The sequence below is a fragment of the Musca autumnalis genome, unplaced genomic scaffold (genome assembly GCF_047663935.1).
Source record: "Musca autumnalis isolate F117 unplaced genomic scaffold, ASM4766393v1 scaffold_5, whole genome shotgun sequence".
Lineage (NCBI taxonomy): Eukaryota > Metazoa > Arthropoda > Insecta > Diptera > Muscidae > Musca > Musca autumnalis.
The window spans coordinates 4642701-4666880 of NW_027412088.1; the positions used below are offsets into that span (position 1 = coordinate 4642701).

The 24180-nt window shown below is 34.2% G+C and overlaps 1 protein-coding gene and 1 long non-coding RNA gene across 4 annotated transcripts in view; one reads left to right on the forward strand and one right to left on the reverse strand.

Annotated features, from left to right (window-relative positions):
- Positions 1-12347, forward strand: part of LOC141405774 (serine proteinase stubble) — a 39534-nt gene extending 27187 nt beyond the window's left edge. For 2 of the 3 annotated variants that reach the window (XM_073990465.1, XM_073990466.1), the window contains exons 3-5: positions 9851-10028; positions 11324-11621; positions 11687-12347. In XM_073990465.1, coding sequence (XP_073846566.1) covers positions 9851-10028; positions 11324-11621; positions 11687-11989 — 779 coding nt within the window. In that variant the 3' untranslated portion in view covers positions 11990-12347. Of the gene's footprint in view, positions 1-8953; positions 9578-9850; positions 10029-11323; positions 11622-11686 lie in introns of all 3 variants that reach the window. The other variant, XM_073990464.1, reaches the window with a different exon arrangement.
- LOC141404851 (uncharacterized) overlaps positions 1-24180 on the reverse strand; it is a 312536-nt gene that overhangs the window by 121393 nt on the left and 166963 nt on the right. The gene's annotated exons all lie outside the window — the stretch shown is intronic.

A 24180-nucleotide genomic window follows, 5' to 3' on the forward strand; every position in this document is an offset into this window, starting at 1 on the left:
CGTCGTTAAGGAAGCTGTAAGGACAACCTACTGAAAAAAATTCAGAACGATCCGAGAGGAGCTCTTACACTTCACTTTATCCGAATTTTGTGTGGGAGGTTCCCGAAGCAGTGGACCGATATACTCCATATTCGAACCCGATATATATCTAGAAGAAATAATAATTGGACCAAATCAACTGCTCCCTTCGAGAGTTATCGTTCACACCATTTTACAGGGAAATTTTGAAATTTTGTGGGGGAGGTACCGGAAAGAGTGGACGTATTTGGCCCATCTTCGAACTTACACTAAGTTTCAACAAAATATTACTATGCCCAACATTTGGTGCGAATCGGTAGATATGGCTAAATCGACTCCAAATTGCCTGAAACGAATTTCGTCCAAACATACATGAGGTATAAAACCCTCCTTTCTATGAGACACATTTTTAGTCGTATCAAAGTGTATATCGTCACCATAAATGCCCGAAGACGTAACCGACATGAAGATCGAAATTCGTTTTTTTGACGTAATCTGATACATAAAGCTAAAATACATGCTCTGGCAAAAATTCAAGCTTCTACGTTCAAAAACAACGATCCTATTCAAGAAATGGCATTTCGGAAAATGGGATAGTATTGCAGATTTTGTTGTAATGGAGGATCTCAAAACTAAGCAATTCCGCGGTTTTGGTTTCACTACTTATTCCCCTTCGTATATGATCGATAATATCCCATATACTCGCCTTCATAAGATTAATATTCCGTAAAACAGTTTCTAGTTTTATAACGGTTTTTGCTTCTCCTGTAAAGTTTTGGTTTTGTGGGTTACATCTTCGGGCATTTATGGTGACGATATACCCTTTCCAACCTAAAGGCTGAGGGTATAAAAATAGTATTATGTTCCTGTTCTGTTGGCAAAATCCATTGATAATTTATTATCTGTTGTTCGATAATTACTTACATAGGTGACTCGGAACTGGAAGAATTTTCCATATGCCAAACGTAGATAGAGATATTCAAATATCCCGAGGTTCGAGTTCATCTTTGGAATTTTCATTGGACGTTTAGTCTTCCCTCCTAGGTAAATCGTCTTTATAGTCATGTTCATATGTATTTTTAGAGGGAGCATCATCATTAACATGAGTTACAATCTGCTTTTATCATACTTATATGCAAAATTTAGACCAAGTCAATTGTCGTGTGCCCCAGCCACTACACATGGGGCCATAGGGGTTTCTTACAGCTTTCGGGCCATTTTCCCAGGAAGTATGGACTTGCGCCTGAAACAAATTTAAAATATTCGAGAGTAGGCAAACTTTTTCCGAAATTTTGTGTGGGATGTACCCGAAGAAGTTTATATACATATGTAGTCGAAAGTATGGATCGTGGGCACCAGTTTAGCGAAAAGTTTAGAAATTTTGTGGGGAAGGTACCTGAAGGAGTGGACGGTATGGTTCATCTGCGAACTTAAACTAAGTTTTGACAAAATATTACTAAGGCCAATTTTGGATGAATTGGTTGATGCGTTCGAGAGTTACCGAGTGCTCCAGCCACTACACATGGTTTTTACAGCTTTCGGGCTATTTTCTCAGGAAAAACGTTTACCGTCGTAATGAGGGCAGCGCGTACAAATTACAACAAAGTCAAAAAAAAAAATCGAGACCAGCTCTTAAACTGCATTTTACCTAAATTTTGGGTAGGAGGTACCTAAAGGAGTTGACATATTGGGACCCGATCCATGTCTCGAAGAAATATTTAAATTTGCGAAGTATTGACGAAATCGGTTACTCGCTTGGAGAGTCATCGCGCGCACCTTTTTAGAGAAAAGTTTTGAACTTTTGTGGGAAAGTACCGAAGGAGTAAACCGATATGGTCCATCTTTAACTGAGTTTGGCCCGAATCGTTTGAAAAGTTCGTCAGTTATCGTGTGCTCCAGCCACACAGACAGGCAGACGGACAATGCTAAGTAGACTCCTAAGGGTATAAAGATACTGCTACACTACTCCTTTTCTAACCACATATTATACATCAGGAATTTATACAACATATATAGAACAGAATACTATTTCTTGTAGAGACTGATTTAAGCGTGTTATATGCTTAATATGTTCACATTTTCATGTCGTCTGGCCTTGTCTTTCAGAATATTGAAAAGGACAAACCACAGAATGACACCTTGTCTTTAACTTAGTAACAATTTCGCAATACGGATGTGCTTCTAACTCCAGTCTTGTTTTATGCACTTTGGCATTGGTTATAGGGTATATTCACCCCCAACAAAATTACCATTGTCATGATCTCGTCGAAGACCTGATCACATGGCTTTAGAACAGGGCCAATCTTCCAGTGGACGTTGTCAAAATGTAGGTGCGGTTCAAGGGCTGTTGGAGTATTTTTTCGTGGGCAACCTAAAATGACCTAAAAGCTCTAAAAAGTGCTACCGTGATCTACTAAAATGGCTGGTCGGCCCGATAACTGAATGACTTCCAAAATTAGATCAACTTGAACCATTTCTTCCGAATGAGGATATATAGCATTTCCAGATTAAATGAAACCTTTTCCAAATTAAATGAAACCTTTTCCAAATTAAATGAAACATTTTCCAAATTAAACGAAACCTTTTCCAAATTAAATGAAACCTTTTCCAAATTAAATGAAACCTTTTCCAACGGAAATGAAACCTTTTCCAATTGAAATGAAACCTTTTCCATTTCAAATGAAACTTTTTCCAAATTAAATGAAACCTTTATTTTTTATTATAAGGAACTTGAAACTAATATTGATTTTTATTGTTTTAAATAAAAATTTTAACATCAATTGATGTAATTAAAACAAGCACAGTTATATACTAGGTATGTATTTGTGAATAAACCTTACAGTAGTGGGATTTTTTAACTCATTTTTACCTTTACCGACAAAAATCGGTAAAATTAAATCGCAAAATTATTATTGAAAATTTTCAATAAAAGTTGGCATCACTGTTGCTGTCGGTAAAGGTTAGCGACTACTTTTTATTCATCGTTAACTTACCGCAAAAATTCATTAATTACCGAAATTATGGACATTTTAATTTTAACGACTTTTGTCGGTAAGGACAACAATGAGTTACAGAATCTCCCTACAGGTATCATTGTTTTTTTCGACTCTTTTTGAGCTCTTATTTCATAATTTTAACTTTATTTTTATCAATAAACGAACAACAAAAGCTGAAATTCTTGATTGTTTTTTTAAATATAGATCTGGAAATGAGAAATATATCAATTGACTATGTTAACATAATACTTTTCTTACGTAGTCAGTCCCTTCAGTTTTCAGCTTGAGAAACTTTCAATACAATCGCCTTTTCGAACATTCTTGCTGATTTTTCTGTTGAATTCTGCGCTCTATCGTCTCAGTTATGTTATGGTCAGATGAAGGATCTCGAAGTTCAGTTGTAGCGCAGCAATTTATTTTTGAAAATGCATTCTAAATTGGTTGAACTTTGGGAATATGGCTGCAGGAATTTAAGTTGATATCTGTTTAATTCTAATAAAGTTCTTATGTCATTCCTCTTACGTATTTGCTGATTATCCAGTATCAGAAACGAGTTTTCTAAGTCTGGTGTAATCTTCCTCAAAATACCTTCTATTAATTGTTTGAATTTGTCTGCATTCACACTTAAACTTGAAATTATATTATGGTACACAAAACCCCCGATTTTATTTACTGCCATTAGAGTTACATATCGATCTTATAATGAAGGCAGCACAGTCTGAAGATTAAATTCACTATCTTCTATAAATAATAAATGTTCCCTTTGTTGAAGTATCCATTTTGGAAAATACCGATCCTGTTTTTTCTTAACTTCGACGGATTAGGCTCGTTCTATTTCGACTGAGGCTGTTTTTAAAGTAATTTTCAATTTCCGTATTTCATTTTTAAGGTTTGGAAAACATATTTTTTTATTGTTAAGACTGAAGTAAAAACTATGAAATAATAACTCAAAAAACAAAAAAAAAATAAAAAACAATGGTATCTGTAACGCTTATTCACAAATACATTCCTATATAACTATATTTGTTATGTTAAAACAATAAAAATCAATATCAGTTTAATGTTCATTATAATAAAAAATAAAGGTTTCATTTAATTTGGAAAAAGTTTCATTTCAAATGGAAAAGGTTTCATTTCAATTGGAAAAGGTTTCATTTCCGTTGGAAAAGGTTTCATTTCATTTGGAAAAGGTTTCGTTTAATTTGGAAAAGGTTTCATTTAATTTGGAAAAGGTTTCATTTAATTTGGAAAAGGTTTCATTTAATCTGGAAATGCTATATATCAGTCAGCAATTCCAACTGATACTTTTTTACTTATTTAATTTTCGAATAGAAGAGGCTTTCTAGTGAACCAGTTTATGGACATAATAGAAGAGATTCAATGCCAGATATTAGGTCCATAAATTGGTCCACTGGACAGATGCGGTTTGGAAGTTTTCAAATATGGTATATTTTTGTTATAATTAGGATTTTGATTCTTTGATAGTTATCCATCCGGATCTACATTTTCCAAGGAATTATAATTTTTTTGATAGTGGCAGGGCTTTTTGGTATGATAATCTGCTTGTTCTTTGCTGATATACATTTTCAGACTCTTCTGAATACCTCGTGTATAAAATGTTCACTATGACCAATTAAATTTCCCCTTAACCTTTCCCCTCTTACAAATCATCTTTGGGATTCTAGATGAACGAAACCATTTCAATATAAAATCATTTTACCGCTTATTAGGAAAGAAGCATAATGCGCTATGCAAATATCTTGCGCACAGACATACAGTGGGAAAAAATACTGATCTAGCGTGCAGAAAATCAAAAACTGGACTTAGTACAGTATTGAAATTATTGGAAATAGATAGTCAGAACGGAATAACGATGAATTTTTTAGCTGTAAAATTGCGATAGACGTCCGCGTTCTGTGAATATATTATTGTGGAATCTTATATCTATACCGTAATGTTGTTGAATTAAATCAAATAGTTTTATAACCAATAATATATTTTAATGTAGATGTTTCGGGCTAAATAAATGTAAGGTAATTTTTTGTAATTTCATAAATTAAAAAAGGGGTTTTAGTATGGAAATCCATTGAATTCCGCTTCGATTTTTCTTTTAATTTTTATGTATCTTGTCTAGAATAACGTCTTAAATTTTGACCAAAATAGGGAGGTGCCGTTATACCAAAAAATATATAGTATATAAAATACAAATAGACCAAATATATCTATAAATGAAGTAAACATATTATACCACCAACGAAGACTAAATGCCAAATTTCAGCCATTTCAGTTGGATAATGCTGCTAAAATCATCAAAATTACCAAAATCTGGAGGTAACGATCTATGGGGCAATATCAAAAAATACATATAAAAAAACAAGTAGATCAAATATATCTATAAATGAAGTAAACGTGCCAATCTAAAGCTATTCTCATCATAATTTTGTATATACATACAATAGATCTGCATTTTTCCTACTGTGAGACGGTCGTGAAAGGTTAAAGTTTTCAACGCAATATTGGCTGAATTTCCTGAGAAGTTCAGCCATCCAAGCGATGTAATACTATGTTGAATATGGTTCGGACTCAGAATATGAATAGAATCCTATTTTCAAGCGAAATTCGCGTTATGTTCCGAAATAGGGCCGATTCTTTTCATTTGTATTTTTCAAAAATTCATTAAAATACTATGTTCAAAATAAAAGTGAAACTTTTTCTGTTGTGTAGAGCAGTTATGAGTTGAGACACAAATGTTTTCCGCTTGGTGTGTGCGAGTGTTTAAGAGTTTATATGTTTTTATTTTATTTTACTTACTTTTTTCCTCTAAATAAATTCGCATAATTTTTCTTTCTTTTCCACGATCTTTAACTTTTTCCCAGAGGGAGGGGGAGTTCCATTCATGCATTCGTTTGTTTACAGTGTGGCTACATTGGAACTAAAAGATTTCAAGTGTGACGCTTTTACCTAACCGGTCGAGTTATTAAATCGGGGAAAAAGATGAACTGCTACAGCAACCCAAACCGTTACAACCCCAACATCTTTGAGTATTACACTTCATGTCCATTAATCTGTCCGTCCACCCGGTTTTGGTAACAAGTGCTAATGAAGGTCTCGCGTTCCTTGGAAAACATTTAAACTTCCATCACCATTTTTTGTTGTTGTTTTTTGATTGCTACTCCAAAAATTGTTGCAATGCATTGACATCGTGGGTCTTTTCCGTTTTTCAGCTTCTCACTCTTTTCCACTAATTACAACCCCCCACTGGCGCAGGGAGGAGGGCTTATTTATGTGCGAATTGACAATGAACAAGTAAAAAAGAAGAGGAAGAAGAAGAAACAGTTACCTCATCATTACGTTATAATTTTTCTGTGACGAATAATGGCGACTGGATCTTGTCTCTGTCTCGTTATCAACTTAAAATTTTACACGTATCTGTTATATATTTTAACACATTGTGGCTTTGTTTTATTTATTTTTAACACTCGGCTGTAAATGATATAATTTTCGCCAGAAGAAGAAAATCTGGCACGACGACATTGTTGGACAGGCGATAACTGTTATGTAATACTTAAAACTGCCAGTGAGAAATGAAATCTGCATAGTTCATTTCTAATAATTACATTGTGCAAACTGTTGACCATTGTCTTTGGTCGGTGAAGATGATAATGAGGAGCAAATAAACAAAAGACTTAAGACACAAACTTTTTGTGGGTGGAAAAATTGTCGATTGTTAAAAACAAATAAAAACATATTATGGTCGAAATAATCAGCTTGCTTTCGAAAAAGGTGCTTTTCTAGGTTACATTCAAAAAAATGTTTTACACAAGTATCTTACCCACAAATTAATTGCAATACTGACAAAGCAAAGCGACCTTTAAAGGTCTTAGATAACGATATAAAATTACACAATTTTGGATTATAAATTGAACGACCTTTTTTAACTTTCTGTCAGTTATTATATTAGAGTATACAAAAAAATGGCTAACATGCTATCTTTTTCACTAGATTTGCTACAATTGAGGCAAGTCATAACGTCCTTTAGCAATATAATTGAGAGTTAAAATCGTAATTCCCATATTATGGCCGGATACAAATTTGTCAACCATTTTGTTTGAGCCTCATGATTAACATAATGTAATTGTTTAACGTAGGTCTACGAAATTATAACATGCCATTTATAGTTGTATTTAACCATACAAAGTTTCTAAATAGGTGGAGTTGTACTACGTTTAACACGTCGTTCGGATTTGATGATTAAATTAAATCGAAAACACATTGAAGATTTTGAACTCATTCGACAAGAACATCCAGTTTACACATGAAATAGAACAACATAATAAGCTACCATACCTAGATGCAATTATAATACGACAAGGCAGTGAACTTAAGTTAGATTGGTACCAAAAACCAGCAGCGTCCGGACGATTGATAAACTTTTATTCAAAGCATCCCAGAAGAGTGAAGGTGAATACAGCTATGAATTTCATCAACAGGATTTTCAGTATAAGTGACGAGCAATTTCACTTAAATAACGAATTAAAGATAAAAACGATTTTAGCGAAAAATGACTTCCCACAAAAAACTATAGAAGAGTTACTAAAACACGCCAAAAATGATCGTAAATCAGCAATAAGAGAAGAAAACAAAAAGTCATACAAATCTATAACGTATATCCCCGGTTTTTCGGAAAGATATTGTTGTTCGGACATTTATAATAAAGACAAATATCAACTAGCTTTAAGGACCAATTATAATGTTAACAAGATGTTTAGCAAAACAAAATCTAAGACAAAAAAAGAAGATAAGTGCAATGTAGTTTATAAGATAGCTTGTAACGGTGACGAAACCAACGTATGCCAAAAGGTATATGTTGGTACGACAAAAACAAAACTTAAAACTAGACTTTCCGGACATAAGTCGGATCAAAAATCAGACAAACCCCTTGAACAAAAGACGGCATTAGCAGCACATTGCACACTGACAGGACACAAGCCCAATTTAAAAAAAGTCGACATTTTAGCTCAAGAAAATAACTACAAGAGACGTTACACACTAGAGATGCTACATATCATAAATACACCCAACGACAAAAGAATGAATTACAAAAGTGATACGGACCACTGTGCACACATTTACAGGAATCTAGTTCATAAGCACAGCCGAAAGAAAACTTAGTTTAGCTTTGACGTTAAATTCGGATAGACGTTTTTTCTCCTAAAATAATGTAATGTTTGTGTTATACTAGTATGTTTATCTTTTTATAATATATTGTGTTTTTGCAACAGATCCCTGAAGATGATTGTCGACGACAATCGAAATATTGGATGAATAAAGAGATCAAAATTTAAAATAAAAAACACTGATTTTTAATGACCTTCAGCCGAAACAAATACAACATCAATATTAAAAATAGTCAGGTCAACAATAAACAACATCAGCTTAAGGCAGAATATCATTGGGCTTAATATTTCGGGGTGTTCATAGGAAATATGTATTTTTCTTATGACGTTAAGGGGCTTAGGTCTCCAAGACAAGTATGTATGTCAGTTTAAATTCATATCCGTCTGTTAAAATTTCACAAGAATTCGTAAGAGTAAGGACAGAGGGCTTGGACAGACAATTTAGTTACTCATAGAATATTTAGTATTGAATTTATCGACCCAACTTACTGCTTTTAAAAAACTTACGATTTCTCATTACACAGTGAAACAGCCATTTTGGGGGAATGGGAAAATCCAAGAAGTGGTGGTGATAGAATCAGCTCAGTAAAGCAAAACGCCAAAGAATTTAGAGTTCTAGGGCAAATCATTTTTGTTAGCACCCATTTCATCCCCTTAGTCCTTAGGCTAACGAGGGTCTATACCCATTGATGCATACCCCAAATAAATGTAAATAATTGAAAAAACAATTTTCGCACAACAATTTATATTTACTTTTCACAGGTGATATCATACACTTATACGACATATATCCAGACTTGGCCAATCACCATCACAACAAACATCACAGCAGCAGTCACAGCAGTAGCAGCCACGCCTATATAACCTCTCTGAAACGCCCCATACACAGTAACGCGATTAGCAGTTCAACAACACATGCAGGACTCTCAAACAGCAATCCCTATCCGCCGGCTATTATAAACAATCACCAGTATCAGATATCCTCATCGTCGTCGTCGGCCTCACAACATTACACCACAAACAGGCCACAAATACATTCACACTATAAACCCATAACAACACGACCGGCAGGTGGTGGCTTTGCTAATGCTCCAGGACCTTGGGATCATGACACTAATCACATTGGTGGTGGCCATGGAATTGGCAGTGGCAATGTTGGCAGTCATACGGGGATAACAAATCATTTGGATAATTTCTTCGATGTGCCACCCGAGCCACAAGTTCAGAGGCCAGTCAGTAGTTTGGATTCAAGTTCACACTCCCTGGTGCCACCCAATGAATCCAACTATGCCGTGGGAAATGTTTTAGACCTAAACACAGGCGAAGCTGGAGAAGATTATACAGGCGGTTCGTCGCACACTGATGGCTCATATCGTCCAGTTCCGGGTATTATAAATAGTTTACCCAGATATCTTTTAACACAAAAAAACACCCAAGAAACACGTTATCTTTTTTCACACCCTCTTTTCACAATTTTTCTTTGGATAGTCTCTGTGCATATTTTTTTCTGTTTTTATTTAAAACAGTTTTTGGGATATCGTTATGGTCTTTCTTGCCTATCTAAGCACCCCTGCTTCTTGCACTGTCATATTCATTTTTCTCTATGTCTTCCAATTATTGTCAAATTTTTATGAACCTTAAATTTGTTTCCTTTTTCAGGTTGTGGTGAAGTGTTTACACGTTCAAATCGTATTGTGGGAGGCCACTCGACAGGCTTTGGGTCACATCCTTGGCAAGTGGCCCTAATCAAAAGTGGATTTTTATCACGTAAACTAAGCTGTGGAGGAGCCCTGGTGTCTAATCGTTGGGTCGTTACTGCTGCTCATTGTGTGGCAACGTAAGTGCTTCAGACGTACAAGAAAACATATGGCCATTAGGGTTATGACTTTTTCCAACTTTGTATCCCTGTATCTCATTTTGATGACTGTTTACCTAAGAGTATATAAAATCTTAATTATAAGGTGATTCGATAAAAACAAACTTACACACAAAGTAGTGTAGTGAGCTTTTTTGACACACTTTTGAAATCACTATAAGCAGATATATAACCTTTTGTTCCTCACTAAATTTATCATCATCTCATTTTATATCTTAAATAATTTTATTTCCTATGTCATATCCATTCAAAATGGTTTGTGCGGGACCTTTTTCAATATTTAAATCGAATAAAAGTTATTATAGTCAGATATAGGCAAAAGGTCATTAATTTGTGTAACAGGAAATATATTTGTTAAGATTTTTTTTCCATTTCACAGTATTTTTTCAAACAAAAAAATTGTTCAACTTGGTTTGTGCGTAATTTTTTTAATACTTAAATAGAATAAACATTATTGTAGTCATTAGTAGGCAAAATTTCATTCATTCCCCGTCAAAAAGTCATAACCCTAATGGTCATAGGAAATACATTTTGAGTGTATAGTAGATATGATATGGTGGAGAGAATGGAAAATAAATCTTTTCTAAGCAAAAATATTTTTATGAAAAAAGTGTCATTTTTGAGTTAATTTCGAATAAAGCATTTATTTCTACATTAAATAAATATTATCAACGACTATAGATAAAATTAGATTTATACGAAAAATAAAACCGAAAATTTTTTATTGTTGCCTTATTAAGGCGAAGGTCATTTATAGTGAATTTTTTATTTAATTAATTAATTCTCTTTCGAGTTGAACTTTCATGACCTAAGAGATACATTGAAAATTAGGAGTCTACCGAAGTCCCACGCAACCAACCATAAAATCAAAAACCAACATATTTTGATAAAAGTAGTTTTTCAGAAAAAGTTAAGCTTTAAAAATTAAAAAAATTATAAACAAAATGATAAAAAAAACTAATAAATACAAATTTTAGCCTATGTTAATGTTAGAATGGAGATCACTCTTTGTGATCTTATCTGATGGTTATACAATGCGTTAGATTGTAGATCACCAACGGAGCGACTTTATCTAATTTTCATCTAGTTAGGTACTTAGTATGAGAGGCGACTAATACGTCTTGTACAGAGTTATGTAATTTAGTAGTGATTAATAATAATGAGTTGGTTTACATTATGCTCTCAAAATGTGCTTCCACTTTATTTCACTGAGGGTAGAGAGGGATTCTCTTAATGGCATTCTTTTCTTTTTGCAGCACTCCAAATTCCAACATGAAGATACGTTTGGGTGAATGGGATGTTCGGGGACAGGAGGAACGCCTGAATCACGAAGAATTTGGTATAGAACGCAAAGAAGTACATCCGAATTATAATCCGGCTGATTTTAAAAATGATTTGGCTTTAATACGTTTGGATCGTAATGTAGTCTACAAGCAACACATTATACCGGTGTGTCTTCCACCACCAAACTCCAAGTTGGTTGGCAGAATGGCTACTGTCGCTGGTTGGGGTAGAACAAGACATGGTCAGAGTACTGTACCCTCAATACTACAGGTGGGTGTTTGTTTTTCAAATTTATTTCTTTTTTAATCAAAAAAAATTACATTTATGTATTGCAGGAAGTTGATGTAGAGGTGTTGTCCAATGATCGCTGCCAACGTTGGTTCCGTGCTGCCGGTAGACGTGAAGCCATTCATGATGTATTCCTCTGCGCTGGCTACAAAGAAGGTGGTCGTGATTCCTGCCAAGGAGATTCTGGTGGGCCCCTGACCCTAACCCTTGATGGTCGTAAAACTTTAATTGGTTTGGTCTCGTGGGGTATCGGTTGTGGACGTGAACATTTACCGGGTGTCTACACCAACATTCAGAAATTTGTGCCTTGGATTAATAAAGTCATGTTCAATGACAACAGCAGCACGTAGCTGTGGCATAGATCTGCCACCACCCCCTTTCACTCGATCCCATCTACGGTACTCTTTGAAGCATCGCCCACTAACTTATGGTCACTGTCAACAGCTCGGGGTTGTTAGCACTTAAGTCATCCAGTGTTTAAGTTATTGCATCTAAAACACCCATGTTTTTCTATCGTTCCGCTATCGTTGTAGTCGTCTCAACAAGAATTTTCGGGATTACTTAAGTTTTTCATTCATGAATTCTAGACATCCTGTCGGCTTTCTATCGAACTGAGTTACGCCTTAATTTATAAAGTATTTATCTGTTTAGTTTTAATTAATTTATTTATTTGTACTTTTTTACAATTTTTTTTTTATAAAATTATATGAAAAATGAAGATAGTGGATTTTTTGTATTAACCAGGGTAGGCGGGCTTAGATGTGGGAGAAAACATATGTATATCAATATCTACATATGTATGTATATACTTAGGGTGACCCCCAAAAAGGAAAATGTTTTCAATTTCATCCAACAATATTAAATATTAAATTTTATGACGATTGGTTAACGTTTACTCTTGACCCCCGGAGCGATCTTTATTCCGATAGTAAATTGTTGTTCTAAAGTCCGCAATTTTTGTCCAATCGATGAGTTTATGGTTTTTGTAAAAAAAAAACAAATCCAACGTAAATGTGTGAAAATCGGTTCGGATTTTAATATTTCCTATGTTATAGGGCCCAAATTACCTACAATTGGTCAAATACATATTGGAACAATATCAAATTCTGACCCGATTTTCATTAATTTTCTGGGATTCCTTTTTTAACCACAACAATGAACTGATAAAATCTTTTCATAGATGGGACGATTTAGGTAACCATAATATACAAACTTCAAAGTCCTAAAAGTATTCCAAGTCCTAAAAGGTACAAATGCTGTACCACGATACTTAACGAAAGGGCAAAAGCTAAATTCTGGAATATGGAATGGTGTGGCTGCCTCTTAAGGACTAAAGGTACGAATCCATACCTTACTCTTTTTTTGCTGTTTGTAGATTTCTTGCAAGGAATCCACCAAGAACTCGAATTGTGCCAATCTACTTCAGTTTAACAATCTAGTTCAGTAGTTCCAGTTCCATGGACCCCGTCGTTTGTATGAAAATACTGTGTACACGTAATTTCATACATTGGTCTGTCGGATATCACTCATGCTTTTCATACCCTAAGACGGTGAACCAAAAAGGCATCCAGTTGATACAATTTTGTGAGGATTATAACCTGCTCATATTGAATGGTATTACAAATGGGGATCAAAATGGAAGTTTAACACTACCTATCAGCAATGGGAGAGTCAGTAAATGACATTTGTGCTGTGTCAAATGAAATACTTGGAAGTATTGTTGAATTTAAGGTTGAGAATCATATATGGTCGGATCATTTTCCCATTTCAGTTTCTATCAATTTAAGTACTGAACTACAATTCTTCAAAAATACGTCGCTACTGCCAAAGTTGATGTGGAAGGAGGAAAACAAACGTACATACCAGAGAAAGCTTCATGCCATTTTGAGTAATACTGAACATACCAGACCAATGAGCCTAGATGAAATTGTCAATGTCATAAAGAAATCGTATTCCAAACCGATCGTCCGAGAGCTGTCATTCGAAGGAAAGCAGAAATGGTATGATAAGGCTTGCAATAATGCTAGAATAGAGAGTTTTAAATTATTGAAAAACTACAGAAGATCGAAGGATCTGGCAGACAAAAGACTCTACATTATTGCACAAAAGACATACAAAGCCTTATGCAATTCAAAAAGATCAACATACTACACAACTATTGCCAACAATTTAAACCGCACTACGAACCCCAAAGATTGGTGGAGAATCGCCAGGGAACTTCGTAATCAAAAAAACCTCATTGGATCAAATATCACTCCAGAGTCGTTTAAATGTTATTATGAAGAGTTACTTAATAATACCAATGAAATATCTCTCATTTATTATGCACCGTCTAATAAAGAAATTGTAGACTTAGATAGAGATTTCGATATGCTTGAGTTGAAGAGAATGTTGGCCAGTGTTAAAATTAACAAAGCTCCAGGAGAGGACAGAATACCTTATGAATTTTTCATAAATGGTACTGAAGAGTTACACATTGAAATCTTAAATACATACAATAAAATATATTCCAATGGAGAAATTGAACCTTTGTTTACAAAAACCATAATATACCCAATACATAAAAAGGGGAACCCAAACGAGCCAGCAAATTATAGAGGCATATCATTCATGAATTGCTTAGCTAAAATATTTATGGGCCTACTAAACAAACGACTTTATGATTGGGTAGAGAAACATAGCATTCTTACCGAACATCAAGCCGGTTTCCGGAAAAATTATTCAACGATTGATAACATATATAACCTAGCGTCCATTGTCAATCTGAAATTCGCCGAAAATAAGAAAGTTTATTCATTTTTTATAGACTTCAAAGCAGCCTTTGACAATATCTCGAGGCAAGCCCTTATATATAAACTCTTTCAAATTGGTGTATCATACAAACTAGCTACAATGATAGAGACAATCTACAAAACCACACAATCTGCTGTATGGGATGGAAGAGAACTTTCTGAGTACTTCGAAACTACCAAAGGTGTGAAACAGGGTTGCCTCCTGTCACCATTGTTATTTGCACTATATATAAACGATTTACACGAATCTGTTGAAGGTGGATTGTTTGTTGGCGATCTTAATATTAGGCTTCTCTTATATGCGGACGATATTGTCCTTTTAGCAGATGATGTTAAGGTATTACAAAATATGATATACAAATTGGAAGATTATTGCAAAATGTGGAGTTTGGAGGTGAATTTAGCTAAGTCCCAAATTATGGTATTCAGAAAAGGTGGCAAATTAAGCAAAAATGAAAAATGGTTCTATAATGGAGTTGAAATAATGATCTCAAATGAATTTAAATACTTAGGTGTTACTTTCACGCCAAAAATGAAATTCAAGAAGCACATCCAAACAAGAAATAATGAAGCAAAAAACGCTATTAATGCCACTTGGAAACAATTTATTGGAAGATCAGATGTGAATATGAACTCTAAATGGAAAGTATTCTTATCGGTATGTAGATCCATACAAACGTATGCTGCTCAAGTTTGGGGATACTCGCACTTCGAAGATGTTAACGCTGTTTTAAGGTATTACCTTAAGCGAATCTTGTGTGTTCCCAGTTTTACACCGAACTACATAATGATGTTAGAAACTGGTGTGGAAGACACACATGACACAAGACACACAATGGGTCTACATTTAAAATACATAGGAAGAACATTATTTCAATATAACCAAAATAGACTCCCAAACAGACTATAGAAACTTGCGATATCCCAAAAAATATTTTGGGCAAAAGAATTAAACGCTTTGTGTCAAAATTTTAATCAGCAATGGCCAGAACTCAATTTTGCTAGCTGGAATGAATTCAGCGGTAATTTATTAAACAACATGAAGTTTCATGTTCATGAAGAAAGATTGCAGAGAAAGCATCTAAACCCTAGCAGAGCCCAGTTTTACTTAAACGAAAAATACGCTTATGAAAATGTGGTGTGGATATTAAAGGCACGAAGTGGAATGATTTCCTTAGGCTACAACAAATTCAATTCTGATGACACGAATAGAGAATATATGCAACATGAGGGAAATTGAGACGATGCAACATTTCCTAGGTATCTGCCCCGTACTTCGGGAATTCAGACTACAAACTTTTGGGAAACCAACACTAAATGAAGAGGAAATCATTAACATACTCGATGGACATGTAGAAGACGATTGGAATAAACTAACAAACTACCTAAAAATATCCTATAAATATCGGCAACTTATACTCAATGAATTATTTTAAATGTATAATTATTCAATACCATGCGACAGACGTGTATTTTAACATTGTCGCGAAACTATTTCACTTCTTAAATTGAAATGTAAATTAATTTAATGAATTGTAAAATATTTAAAGAAAATATTTATTCAATAAAGAAGTTTCTACTACTACTACATACCCTACACCACACTGCACGGTGGTGGCACTTACATGGGAAGGTGTGACAAAAAATACTTCTGGCTAATATATCGAACTGAAATTTTTATCCTGATGGTCTAAAAACTCTCTTAAAAAAATATTGCAGTCCTAGATCCAAGTTTTCGCGTGGTTCCCATGTAACGAATCATCCTGAATTGAAGTATTTTGCAGTTACCAACACATTATTCATGGGAATTTGCTGTAATCCGGTTTCAGGAGTTCTTACTGCATAGCAAACCTCCCCACCATGATTTGGTATACTCCTTATATCTCGATTTATTTCGGCAGATGTTAACCAAATATTCAAAACGAATAGATTTTAATAATGAACTCAGAGTTCAGAACACCACTTTATAAAGAAATGTGATATCGGTCCACTTTTGACCACAGTCTCCAATAGGGTTACCATTAATTTTTCGGTACTTCATAAGTTTCTTTTATCACCTTTTTCTGCAGAATTGCCTGTAATAATGTATGTTTGGTTCTCATTGTGGGGAAAATCTCCTCGTTTCGGTGTGGTTCGACATTAGGGTGTCTCACAAAATAAACATTATTTATTAAAGTGAATATCCCAAAAACGTTTTTTCTTTCACGAGTTTTAAGAGCGGCTCCAAGTTACCATGACAATAGAAATCACTAATAGCACAAAAACATTATATTGAACGTAAATATAAGAATGATAAAAAAATTACTTAAAAATATTCCAAAAAATATAAATTCAGCACCTAAAAACTTTTGGTCATAACTGCTCAAATCGCAAATGTCCGCAAAAATTCTAAACAGTTTTGAAATCTATAGGCCATTGGCTTCATTTTGGTACTATTGGCAATTCTTGCATATACTTGGAAAGTAAGTAAAACTTTAAGGAAATGCATACATCTATGTTAATTATTTTGATTATAACTAAAATATTAGCTTACCCTTGCAAATTAGAGGAATTGTTATAAGTAGGAAAACGAAGTTTAGGAAATGTACTAAATCATTCAACTTAAGTTAAAGCGTGGAGAATAGTCCTTTGTTTCAGAAACTCGATCATAATATAACCATTTTTTTCTCATTTTAAAATATCTTTTTCTCCAAATTTAGTGTTTATAAGCCTTGTTCTCCTTAAGAACCGCGAAATATGGCAAAAATAAGTTGAATTTCGAAAAATTTCGGAATGTTTAGAAGTGATTTGCTTCTCTAAATTTTTAAAAGGATGACGTTGGGCGCATCCATTGTCCACTGTGGTAATATAGCTCTCATAAATATGTTCGACCGATGTGTAGTGTTTAATACACAAAACAAGTTAAATCAGCCCAATTTTGATGAAATTTGGAACTTGTATCGGAATTTGGTCTAGAAATAAATGTGTCAAATTATTTTGAAATCAGTTAAGAATGTGATAGAGCTCCCATATATATGTTCGGCCGATTTGAGATATTTGATGCACCAAACACGCTACATCTGTCCACTTTGATGAAATTTGGAATGTATGACGGAATTCGGTCTAAAAAAAGTGGTGCAAATTATATTGAAATCGGTCGAGATTTGGATATAGCTGCCATATATATTTCACTTATTCACAGTGGTGTAGGGTATCATATAGTCGGTCCCGACCGACTTTGATTATTTCCTTACTGGTTTGAACTAGAACAGATTGCCCAACTCTACGGAGAACAAATAAAATAATAAAATAAGTTTCACACATTTTAAAATTAACTGTTGTACACTTATATTTTGTTAAAGAAGAAATATTTGGTATTACGAAATACAACGATTGCGTTGGCTAGGCCATGTCATAAAAACGAGCGATGACGAACTCGCTAAAAAGGCGTACAAATACGGTGGTGTCCGCAGAGTTGGAAGACCAAGGTTTCGATGGAGTAAATACATGGAAGTCGATATCAAAAACACGATATTCCAAATTGGGAAGGAAAAGCCACAAATCGAAAAGAGTGGAAATCTTTTCTTATCTTGTTCAATATGACAAATGTTCTGTAGAGTACTTTTATTTAAATCAAAATGTTTTGACAGTAAAAGAAGACATCAGTTGTTATTACTGTATAATCTTCTTTATTGCACCATTAAAGCTCAAAACACATCCAACGTTTGGACCAATTTTTTGTGTCATTTCTGGTAGAAGAATAAAGGCAAAGTGCTGCCAAGTTTAAATTTTTGCTTTATTCTTCTACGAGAAATGACACAAAACTTTACTCAAACGTTGGATGTGTTTTCTGCTTAAATCTTTATATCGGTTCAGTCAATTTTTAACAACATTTGTTTTAACCAGTTGTTTGATTTGTAGTTGTTGTTACGACAACAAAAGATATATTAACTAATTTTCAATTAACCCGGATATGCCGACGGGCAAACTAATGCAGCAATTTTCGTGATTTTCCAAAATAGTATTATTCTTACTGATAATATTACAAAACTGAAGAAAAAATAAAGAAAAATATTTTCTAACTTAGATTTTAAGGCCGTACTACATGTAGTACACTCGGCATATACGTATGGAAAAGAGAAATATAGTTTTATCATGTTTGGGGCATGGTCGTTGAAGAATTGAGTAATAACTTGCACCAAATCACCATCAACAATTTTTTAAAACAATTCCAGGGTTTTATGTAAAATTTCCTTATCACATGCTGAAATAATAACATCGGTGTCTTCCAGATATTAGTTCTGGCTGTTTTGTAACAATTTGTACCAATTGTTGCTGTTAACACTAAAAACCAGCAAAAGAGAGCGACTCGAGAGAGACATTTTGACAGTTCTTTCTCTAAGAGTTTGCAAATTCTTGCTGGACAAATTTCTTCTAGCAAGCACTAGCAATTCTTCTTCCTCCTGAATACAATCAATCACCTGTTTTTAATTTGTTGTTGATTTATGTTTGTGAACATTAAAAACGATTTTATTGTGGAAATAACATAGTCTAATTGTATTGTTTTATGGAGAAAAAAATTGTAATGTGGAAAAATACTTTTTTGTTTCATTTTCTTTTTTATTTTTAATAAAATACAACGTGTTTGCTTTCTTTATTGGCGGACAAATTGTTGTTTTGGCAAGCCAGCTGTTTGCTTGCTGGTTTTTGCTAGGAAGGTGTCTGTTTACTTTTTACAATTTTCTAGCAAAAGAGAATAAAAACCCCTTACTCTCTGAGAAAGTTCTTGCTGGACAATTCTTGCTGGGAAAGTAACCAGACAGACTTATTGCTTCGCTCTTTTCACTGACGTATCAAGCCGTCAGTAAGAAGAGCAATGCAAGATCTGTTACAATAACGCAAGTGCAATATTGTCATCGCTATCTGAAACAGTGGAATAAAGATTTCGAAAAAAATCAGCTTCAACATTTATTAATGCAGAGAGATACATTTTTAAAATTCGCTCCATCTACTCCAGGATCTTCATCTATAATGTAATTAGGGGGGCTTCTATAAAAGTTTCTGACCTAATAATGAAAAGCGAATATTTATCATCAAAAATAGTTCTGTTGTTTTCTAAAGTATTCTCCATCATGATTTATACACTTTTGCCAGCGCTCAAATCAATTGTTCAAGCACTTTTTCCACTCCGGATGAGACATATCCAAAACATGGTTTTTTAACGCTTCAACAGCATCTTCTGGCGACGAAAATCGTTGACCACGCCTTTTTTCTTGATGTGCGGGAATTAAATGAAGACATTGGGTTCCAAGTCAGGGCTGTACGGCGGATGACCCATCAATTCCGGTCAAAAATGCTTTGGTTTGAATCGATATGTAAGAGCTCACATTATCATGGTGCACAATCATTCGACTTTTCTTGTTCCTTTTCGAAGACATCAGACATTAAACAAATTGTGGTGTACCACTCAGAATTTATCGTCATACGTTTTTCAAGCCAAATAGTCGCCATATGATCAGTTTAGCCGCAGAAACAGGCGACCATTTGTTTCGAAGTGCTTCGTCAATGAACAACTTTAGTTGGATTTGCCTCGTCTTCGAAGACCCTATGGTCAATTTCTGTTTTGTTTCAGGCTCATACGCTTACACCCATGATCCACGATCTGTCACCTGTGACGACCGTATAAAACGTCTTGTGAAGCACCGCTATCGTATTTTTTTTTTCAACATTTCTTTGCACCAATCGACACGAGTCTTTTTTGAGCGATTGTCAAATTGTGGAGGTTCCAACGATAACAAAACCTTTTTTACGGACAGGTGTTAATGCAATATCGAATGTATGCTGGTGTAAAAAATTACCAAGGCTGCCTCTATTTCACCGTATATCACATGACGATTTTGCATTATTAGTTCTTGCACGGCATCAATATTTTCTGGCACAACGGCCGTTTTTGGACGATATTGCCTAGGCCAGAAACTTATCTAGTAGCCCTCGTATTCGCACCTTCGGCGGGTACAATTGCGATGCCATAAAAGTCGTGTAGAAAACTGTTCAAATATTATTCTAAGGTCTTTATTATCTCATTTAGTGATAAAAATCTGTATAAATAATATTTTTATTTTTTACACACAAGTGCCGAACGTACTACGTCAATTATTGACTACGTGCAAAGGACTTAACGAAATATACCTTAGACAAAACGTACATTTCGTGGAGCCATGAAAATCATGTCTTGCACTTAAAAGTAAATTCGTATCATCATTTGAGATATGATTGGATCATTAAAATCTTTGCATACATTTAGGAGTTTATTCGGACTTAAACATTTACAGAGTTGCATTCCATAATATAAACTACTATAAGCATTTGTACATTTATAGCAAATAGCTTTTAGCATACCAAATGTTTTCTATACATGTTAACCAACCAACCATCAACAATCGATAAGCTGGGACAGTGCACTTCTTCTCGAGGAAAAAGCTATCAAATGTAAATCTAAATTTGTATGTACAGTCAGAGTCAAAAGAAAGTTTACACCTCACAAAAAGTTGTTAATATCATAATAACACCGGTATAGGTATACAATAAATATAAAACATAAATGCAGTTTTTTTAAGTGTTTAGTGGTGAATTAAAATCTAGAAAATATTAGGCCTTGCATAAGCTTAATTATGAAATAAATGAAGACTGATAAAATAACCCAAAATTTTAAGAGTCAAAAGAAAGTTTACACTCTTGCCAAAAGTAGGACAGTTTTTTAATTCTTTAGGTTAACATGCCTTCATTCTGGCTTTTTACCTTATTTTGATTCTTTTCAAGTGTCTAAATAATAAATTGACCTCTATTTTGGTGAAATCCGGTGATAACCCCCCATTGGGCCCGTAGTATTGCTTTAGGGCTGTTTTGGCAATAAAGAGGGCTCTATTTAACTTTCTTTCGAATTTTTTGGTAAACACTTAATGGATTCGAGGTTTAGAGAATACAAAGAGTGATCCTTGATGCACGGGAGTAAAATATAGCAACATGTTATTCATAAATATGGGCGAAGCATTCATATCCCTGCCCAAATGTCAGACCCCCCTTTGGCATAGGCCTCATTTCAGTTCACTAGGGTCATTAATCTCGTGTCAATATGAGCATATGATATTGTTTTCGTAACTTTGAACCCATATAAACTGTTTCTTTGAACCCCGCTGATATCAGGTACCCGATAAACATATATAGGACACTCCATCAAATTTGATTCTGTATACAACATTTTCACCGTTAAAAGCTTTGTTCATAATTTTCAACAGGGTTGGACATTTTTCACCAAACATAGTTTGGGAAAATGTATTTTTCTATTTTCATAACCATTTTCACATATTTGGTCGCAAAATATGCCACAACTTTCGAAAAATTTGTACGAAGCTTTCAACGCTGAAAATGTTGTATACAGAATCAAACTTGATGGAGTGTCTTATATATGTATGTTCATCGGGTGCCTGACAGAAGCGTTGTTCAAAGAAATAGTTTGTAGGATTTCAAGGATACAAGAACAATATCAGATACTCGTATTGACACGAGATTACAGATCCTAGTGAACTGAAATGGGGCTTATATCAAAGGGGGGTCTGATATTTGGGCAGGGCTATGAAGGCTTCGCCCATATTTATGAATAACATATTGCTATATTTTACTCCCATGCATCTAGGATCACTCACTGTAGTCTGTAGACCTCAAATCCATTGAGTACTCACCGAAAAAATTCGAAAGAAAGTTAAATAAAGCCCTATATATTGCCAAAATTGCCCGAAAACTGTACTACGGGTCCAATGGGGTATAATCACCGGATTTACCCAAAATTCTGGTGGATTTACTATTTAGACACTCGAATAGGATCAAAATAAGTTAAAAAGCCTAAATAAAGGCATATCAAGCTAAAGAAATAAGAAAATGTTTTACTTTTGGCAAGAATGTAAACTTTCTTTTGACTCTTAAAATTTTGGGTTATTTTATCAATCTTCATTTATTTCATAATTAAGCTTATGCAAGGCCTAATATTTTCTGGATTTTAATTCACCACTAAAGATTTAAAAAAACTGTATTTATATGTTATATGTATTATATCCCTATACCGGTGAAATTATGCTATTAAAAACTTTTTGTGAGGTGTAAACTTTCTTTTGACTCTGACTGTATGTATATTCTATTACTACGGATTCCTCTTAAATCTGAATTACATTGGCGATTGCATACTTTCAAAATGTAGATTTTACGGCATTTTCTTACTAAAATTGGACTTACGACATTTCGCGGTTTCCATTAGAAATGGACTTACGACCTTGCGGGACAGACGATATGCATACAGTTGGGCAACAAATATATTGCAAAAACCAAAATTGCAGAAAATTTTATATTAATTGTTCGTTTATTGGTATAAATTATGTAAAAATTATACGGGTTTTTGTGCAAATCTCTTGCAATTGGTCCTCAAAAGAATACTTCGTCGAAATATGCATAGTTTATTTGCTATTTATGATGAATACGGGCAAAATAAGAATTGCCTACTACATGGAAGTAACAATAAAAGAATTGCAAAAATTACCAAATCTATTTCTTGAAGAATTACCAAAGTTTTGTGTCTTAATGAGTTACCTATCCACTTTGGACATTCATTAGAGCTTTAATGAGCTTAGTTAACCCAAATTTAAGTCTCGGCATCTTATACACTGAGGGTACTAGTTCCCTAATTTTTAGTAAATCTTGATCTTTCGTTGGAGGACCTTTTTCGAGTTTTTTTCTTAAAGTGGATCCAAAAAATTTATAAGGGTTGATATCAGGATTTTGGCCCGACGTTTTTATCAGTTTAGTGTTCTTATATTACATCATCAATTTACACAAATAAAATTAATATGTCATGATCTGGCCTTTGTAATGGTGATAGTCAAATTTGTTTGAGTTTTCTGGATCCTTTTTACTGACTTTCAGAATAATGACTATTAAGTATTTCCTAATGATATCGGTGGGGATGTCTTCCCAATCATTATTATGTCCCTGAACCCGATTTCGCATACTATTTTGCTCGGTAAAGAATACAGTACCCAAAAATTCAGTATTCCAGCTTCTCCAGTAGGTGTTTAATTTCCATATCACTGTGTGTAATTTTTTGAGTCATGTTTTATTAACCATATTCTGACTCCACAGTGTGATAGAACACCAAAAATGAGAAGACACGTGTCTCGCCGTTTTTCCCTCATCAACTTTCGCGGTTATAGGCCTCCAAAGGTTTAAGGCTTTGTTGTGAAAAGGGTAATTTAGTCAGGACTATATCGTCCAAACCGTTAGGAAATTTGAATTAATCTCAGTGGCAAAGTTGTAGCTTTTGTCTTAAAGAACAAAAATTCTGGACACATATAATCCATCAAACTTCATCTGCAAGGTCAAAATCACATTTTTTCTCAAGTTTTGTTATACAGCTATCAAACCGATCAAATTTGAAGCAAACAACCAACCACAAAAATGTACCTCAGATCTCAATAAACATCTTTCTAGAATATACGAACTCTGTAGAAACGTATCTTAATGGTCAAAAAAGCAAAACAATTGCGATTTTTATCCTCTTTTCTCGGCTTCTGCTCCATAGAAGCTTAACCGTTCAAAATTCAAGAAAACAATCAACCACAATAGTGTAGCAAAGACATCAATAAACAACTTTCTGGAACATGCGAAATGTCTATGTCTATGAACGGTTCTTAATGGTAAAAATAGCAAAATACTTTTGAAAATAT